The sequence below is a fragment of the Chaetura pelagica genome, unplaced genomic scaffold (assembly GCF_000747805.2).
Source record: "Chaetura pelagica isolate M959 unplaced genomic scaffold, ChaPel_1.0 scaffold472, whole genome shotgun sequence".
Taxonomy (NCBI): Eukaryota; Metazoa; Chordata; class Aves; order Apodiformes; family Apodidae; genus Chaetura; species Chaetura pelagica.
In genome coordinates this window covers 219,064-226,002 of record NW_009952566.1, presented here as the reverse complement: position 1 = coordinate 226,002, position 6,939 = coordinate 219,064, and the positions used below count along the sequence as shown (strand labels likewise).

The 6,939-nt window shown below is 44.2% G+C and overlaps 1 protein-coding gene across 1 annotated transcript in view; it reads right to left on the bottom strand.

Moving 5' to 3' along the window:
- The window catches only part of CHGB (chromogranin B (secretogranin 1)), an 88,172-nt gene that overhangs the window by 20,525 nt on the left and 60,708 nt on the right, over positions 1-6,939 (bottom strand). The window contains exons 2-3 of the mRNA XM_009993429.1: positions 3,391-3,434; positions 2,001-2,094 (exon numbers count right to left, since the gene is read on the bottom strand). Of these exons, the coding sequence (XP_009991731.1) occupies positions 2,001-2,094; positions 3,391-3,434 (138 nt within the window). The remainder of the gene's footprint in view (positions 1-2,000; positions 2,095-3,390; positions 3,435-6,939) is intronic.

The following is a 6,939-nucleotide window of genomic DNA, read 5'->3' as shown; positions in this document are numbered from 1 at the left end:
ATAGGTGTGTGGTGTCCATCCTCCTCCTCACTTTTACCTTCCTCACGAGCAAGTTTCTCCTCATCATCTCCTTTCATGTACTTTTTAGATTCCTCTTCTGCTTGACTGTGTTCTTTCTCCACACTCCCAGTATGATGCTTTTCGATTTCTGCTGGGTCTTTCAAATGCCTCACTTCAAGTGGTTTGTTGTCACTTCTCTCTCTGTCATTTTTCCCACCTACAATAACAAAAGCAGCATAATGAAGTAATCCAACTTGCCAATGAAGCATTATTTCAGTTTAAGTAGATAACAGTCTTCCCAAAGTGGCAAGAAGATTTGGACAGATTTTATAATTTTACTTTTAAAATTAGTCATTTCCTAGTATTTTGTATGTTTGCCTGAAAAAAACATGAACTAATTAGGCATTTTTAAAGTTCCACTGAAATTTCCAGAATAATTTTTCCTCTTTAGTTTCTTTCTTTCTTTGTGATCACAAGCTTAACTCTCATTCCCACTAAAATCACTGGGATGTGGAGCTCTATTCAGTTCTTTGAATGCCAGGCTTTATCCATCATATATGCTTATTCACAAAAAAGACAACCATCAATTTCAAACTACTCAAAAATATCTGGGGCTTTTAGCAGATTTTAAAAGTTCTAAATTGACTGAAAAAAAAGCTATTGTTTTGCAATAGTTATATTTAATCAAATCATGCTCCTTGCAATAGTTATATTTAATCAAATCATGCTCCTTGCAATAGTTATATTTAATCAAATCATGCTCCTTGCAATAGTTATATTTAATCAAATCATGCTCCTTCCATAATTTCCAAAATGCCAAATTAAAGTCTGATTCTGCCCACAATAGAAACAGTGTATTTGTGTCAAGATATTTCTGCTTCACTTGTCTTGGAGTAACATCAGAAATAATCACAAATCCTAGGAGTTTTCAGACAATAGCTGCACAGATTTAAAAATAGCTCATTCATTCTGAAAAGCTTCCCCTTATCCAACATTCTGGAGGAAATCTGTCTAATGACAGAAATATGGTCCATACCCTCTTTCCAGTAAGTGTTCTTTTATTTTCCAAAACCTGGAAAATACACAAGATTTTTCCTGAAACTAACAATGTCATAAAAAAAAGTTTGATGGCTGACAGCATTCAGCACCTCCTATACATTTGGGACTGAGCTACATACATGTCTTTCCAAAGCCCAAAACCCATCCTCTCCTGATTATTGTATTAGGGCCATGCATCATTCCCTCTACAGAGCAGGAGACGAACAGGTTTCATTACTGCTTCTTGCTGTCAGGTAAGTTCAAGACCCTTTTTATTGTTCTGTAACAGAATAAATACAACTGAGCAGAAAGGAAGGATGTGGGTTCTGCAGCCTGGCACAGCACCAAACTTAACCACACTTCACTACAGATAGTAATGAAGCATGTGAGCAGGCTTCCACCTCGACATGGAGGCAGCAAAGCAGCATGCTGGAGGAATGAGCTCATCTGAAATGAGCACTCCCACAGGGAGCTTTCAGCACACATCTCCAGACCTCTGGAATCAGCACCACAAACTTAATCGTTCCTGGGCTGAGCAAGATTTCCCCCTCCCGAGCTCAGCGTGGATTCAGTTGCCACCAGGCATAGAAGCTTTGTTGATTTAAGTAGTGGTGATTTGAAGCCAGTTCATATAACCCTCTGGGATGCATTCAGCATGTGGTCCAAACCTGGTCACGTTTGTTGACTTCTCAGGCTACCTGAAGAGCTTGTCTAAGTTTCCCCAGATTCTCCAGGTGGCTAAAGCAGGGCGCCACATGTGTTAACCAGGAATCCCTGAGAGTTACCAGGTCAGGCTGTTTGCTCTTTGAGCAAGACAGACTATGCAGAAGGAAACCAGAACTTTGAGACTAAAATTTGGAAACACTGTTTTCACACAGGCCGAAATAACAGTTCACCAGCTCCAAAATGAGATAATCCACCTAACAAAGTCCCTTCACAAGTGCAGAACATGCTGTACTTACTCTTCTTCAGGATTTCTTTGCACTCAGGATTAATTGGTGGTGCATTTGGCTTAGAGAGAGCATTGGACAGGACTTCCACTATGCACCGTGTTACCTACAAGAAACAAAAGAGGAGAACAAATTCTCATGGCAAAACTGGAAATCCTACTTCTGACACAGTTAGTGAGGAAAGCTAGTTTAGGATTAGAGTTTAGGCTAATATTAATGAGTTTTGAGTAATCCCCAGCTCTACCACAACTTCCTGTGCATTTGGGCAACAAGGGCTTTGCTCCTCACTCCCGTAACAGTAAGAAGAAGAAAGTCATTAGTTCTTTTTATCTCCCCTCCTGCTTGCATAGGTAACAGGCTCCTTTTGTACATTTTTAAATATTTAATAGCCTATTCAGTGCAAAGAAGAGTGAAACAACATGTGGTAACAGCACCTACAAAAAAATAACAAACACAACACTGTTCTAAACATGAGAAGCATGTTCAAACAGGAGGATGCTGCAAAGGTGTTAACAGAAGTACTGCCTGGATTGCCAACAAACAAAAAACACCTTTATATCCTCTATAAGTGACGTGCTCCACATTTTTTTGTGTAAGTTTGCTGCAAGCCCTGCTTCTCTTAGCTCTTAACATTAAACTGGATAGTCTTCTGGAGAAAAAGGAAATTCATTGATTTAGGAAAGTCACACGACCTCCTCTAATCCTAAGTGCTAGGAAAGTAGCTCTTCTGTACAAATTCACACAAATGATTTTCAAGTGTTGAAGCTGTTGGTTGTGAGCAAATGCTCAGATCACCAGGGGTACGAGTCTCAGGATGACAATCTGGATGGGAGCAGACAATAAAACATTTATACAGCTGTTTGTCTTTTAAATGTTTTGCAGTTATTACCAAGTGTTTATTAACCTAAATGTTCACACAATCAGCAACTGGAGAGGGTATGATGTCAGGTTACAGATGCTGAGAGCAGCCAATGGCATTTATTTAAGCCAATAGGTTAAAAATCTCTTTCCAAAGCAGAAAACGGGAGGACTGCATTAGAAAGTCCATTACATAGTCGGTAACTGTAAATACTTAATCTTTCTTCAAAGTTTCCATCTCACTTTTTACAGTCCAGTAACATGTACTGTCAAATAATATTTCAGATAATTTTTTGGGCAACTGTACAACATAGTTTCCAAAGTGCCACAGTAACCCAAGAAGCCAGCTTCCGTTTTAATCAAATGCACTGAAGTGCACACAGGTATCTTCTGACAGCTAAAGGGACTCCAAGTTCTGCATCACTGATCATCTCATAAGAGTTTACCCTTATGGAAAAAAAACACATTACCCTGAGCATTTAAAGTCAAACCATGGAGAGCATGTGACATTTTCTGAAATGTGCTTTGACATACAGCTACTCACCATTTCTTCAACATGGTCTTTTTCCACTGGAACTGTGCTTACACCTAGAAGAAGAATGATTACAGACTCATTAATCCTAGCAACGTGCATCACTGACAGAAGCCCTCAAGTCAAATTGGTGGGATGAGATGCATTGAGTTTTGGGTTGGCAGGTCAGTACACCAGGCATATTTTGTATTACAACTTCTCCCATTCAGGATGGAAAAGCAATGCAAAGTTGCAGCCCAGCAGGAGAGAAGAGGCGTGTTGACATTTCTAGCACAAAAAGAACATACTTCAAAAACAAGGTGCTTAAATTCCAAGACCGAAACTTTACTGCAAGTTAGGTCTTCATGTAGTTGTACCTGTTGGGTGGTAAAAACCAGGAAACAAGCAAGGCCTATTTGCACCCCATGAGCCTTTTAGCTTCCGCAAGGGGCTCTGGGTGCCCCCCCCCCCACTTCCCCAATAGGATACCATTCCTCAAGGCTTTGAAACAACTATTGTCCCCATCCTAACAGAGAAATCCTGTCTTGCTTAGATGAGAGGCAGCTCCCAGAGGGAAGGACAGAATGAGAAAGGACAGGAAAATTTCCATTCACTAAGTGGTCTGTTACCACCCCAATAAATAAGCAATAAAAATCAAATCCCAACAGGAAACTCCTGGAGGAAGTGGCACAACCTGTCACCTCTGCCTGTCCTTAGGACATGTTGGGAAAGAAGATGTTGCAAATGAAACCTTCAAGCTGCTTTGTTTTGCCATCACTGCTGCAATGTCTCCAGCTGGTTAATGAGCATGGCTGCTGTGTATTATTAATAAACCTTGTCAATTCTCACACACTTTGGATTTACAGAAGTGAGGTTAAGCAAGTCTGCCAGCCACACTCGAGTATGCAGAAGCAAGGCTTATTGTATAATCACAGTACACAAACATACATCTTGGGGTGCAGTTCTGAAGTTCTTACATGAGTCAGGATAGTCTTAAATACACCTATCACACTCTCTGCAACACTGCTTGCTTGGGACAGCAAGAGATCTTCTGTAATAGATGAACACAAAGCAGGTTGTGGAGATGAAGAGGGTCAGTTGACCGTAACAGTGTCAGAAAAACTAACATGGTCCCAAGGAAGCTCCCTGCAAAGCAGACAGGAACGTGTAGCCTTGCACTCCTGAGAACAACATCATCTTGCATGTTCTCTGTGTCTGCAGAGAAAGCAGGCATCCCCTGGAGCACTGACTCAGTGTGTAATAACTGAACACAGTAATAACTCCCTTGATATTTCTACTGTCCTCTATTTTTGCTCCCCCAGACACATATGTAGGAATGTGCTTCTCCAGCCCTCGCCTCTTCTCTGCGTACACAACTGCAGTCAGAGCAGGGAACCCACACAAGGATGGCACAGAAGGAATTCCCCTAAAATAGCACCACATCCCCACTCCACCATTTCCCCAGAATGCCAGGTGGTGTGTGGGGGAGATGGTGCTATACAGAGCCAAGCCTCTCCCCCATCTTCTGCGTTCAGCACTGCCTGAGCCAGGGTTTAGGTTACTTTATTTACTAACCTAGTAGGTACATAACTACGACAGCGCTCAGTGCTGACGCTGCTAACCTGCCTGCGTCCTCCGTCTGAGCACAGGGGATAAGGATGTACATACACACTGGGGCAGGAAACTGGCAGCAAGGGCCCTTCTACTAATCTACTAAAAGGACAGTCTCCCAATCCCACAGGAGCTGGACATGCTGCCCTTAATGGCACAAGCTGCTCACAGTCACGTAAGCAGAGGGGCTGACCCACTTCATTGATTTTTGATGAGTCTCCCTCTGGTCCTCCAGTCCATGAGAAACCATGACACGCACAAGGGCAAACATCTGATTTTGTCCTTATAGTGATGCTGTCACAGCACATCTCTGAGTTACAGCCAGCTGATGTGATAAAGCACAGAACAGACAAACTTCTGAATGTCTTTTGCTATTAAAGATGCCAGCTTCAGGCTACCTTTTGAGCGCTATGTCAGTGGTGCAGGAATATAAAGTCAGGTTGTACTCACTGCCTTTGTCCTGTCATTCCAAAGCTCCTGCCTCTCCAAGGAGATTCACAGATAGATTAATGACTGTTAAGCAAGTGCTCGGTTAATGATGAAAGCTGACATACACAGACAAAGAGGAAGCATTAGGCTATCATAACAATGTCAGAAGAAGCAAATGGTGTTGGACATATGTCTTATTAACCTGCTAGGAGGAACGAGTGTCCAATCCACCCCAGAGCCTGAAATAATAATATTGCAGCAGCTGTTCTTCCAGAGCAGAGATAGGAAGGCCGTGGGGAGCCAGCATACCCCACTTAACACCAGTGCTGGCAGCACTAGCCCAAGCCAGCTGGCAAGAGCTCCCTAGGGGCCACTTGCCAGCTGGAGATAGCTGGCCAACACCTCTGCCTTCCTCTCCACATGTGCTCAGGAGCCATCACCCTGGCACTGCCAACACAGTTGGGCAGCAGGACACCCACCCACCCAGCTCGCAACGCCACAGCAGATGGTACAACTGCAGGGTTTCACTGCAGAAAAAAACAGACCAGAGACCCACACCTGGCTCTGCTCTCCCATCCCGAACCAGACCTGCCCAGGCAGTTACAATCAGATTATTTGATTCTGCAGAAGAGCTGAGAAACAATGATCACAAGAAAGGATGAGAAATGCAGGACAAATTCATGTGACTTTGGCTTGCATCTCCAAGACTGGGACAGATCTTTTGCTGGGTCCCTGATGAAATCCCCACGTGGCTCTGCTTCGTTAATGCCGATGACTCAGTGCGGTGCCACTGCTCACCAAAACGTCAGCAAAAGCCTTTCCTGGGAAAGATCATGGAAACTTCGGCATATCGATCTGCAGAAGGAGCACTAGAAAGTTCTTGAAGTTCATGTTTCGCTGATTCCCAGCCCCAGACTCCTTAGTTCATGGATGCTGGCTGATGTTTGAAAGCAAGACAGCTGAAAAGGACACGAAGAGGCACCTGACGCATTGGATGGGATAAACCGGTAACAACCCTTGGTAAGAAATCCCCACGGGGTCTGTGGGTTAAGTCCAATGAGCTTCTCTGGCTTGGGGGTTCTCTCCCCACCTGCCACCCTCCCCTCTGATTAAAGGTAATCGACCTCATTATGCAGTTTCTATGAAGTCCTAGAAGCATTTCCACGTGGACACCTCTAACACACACAAAGCTGAACACCTCAGCCCAGAGCAACACCAGCTCTTTCAAGAAGCTCTTTCTTTTCACTACGCGTAAAACCCCGCAAACCTAAGCGACCCCCTCACCCTACTGTGTTTAATCTTCGCTTCACAGCGTGTAGCTTTAATACCTACTACCACCCGCCCAGAAAAGCCCTTCTGCTCGTTGCAGCTGCCAGACCCGCTACTTCCCAACCACCCCCCAGCACCAAGCGCCGCCCGGCAAAAACCCAGCAGCACCGCTCGGTACCTACAAGCCCCCGGGGAAAGGACCCGCCCTGGGGGAGGAAAAATCAATGAGAAGCAGCCGGCGGCCCCTCCGCCCCGCTCCGCTGCCTCCCTCCC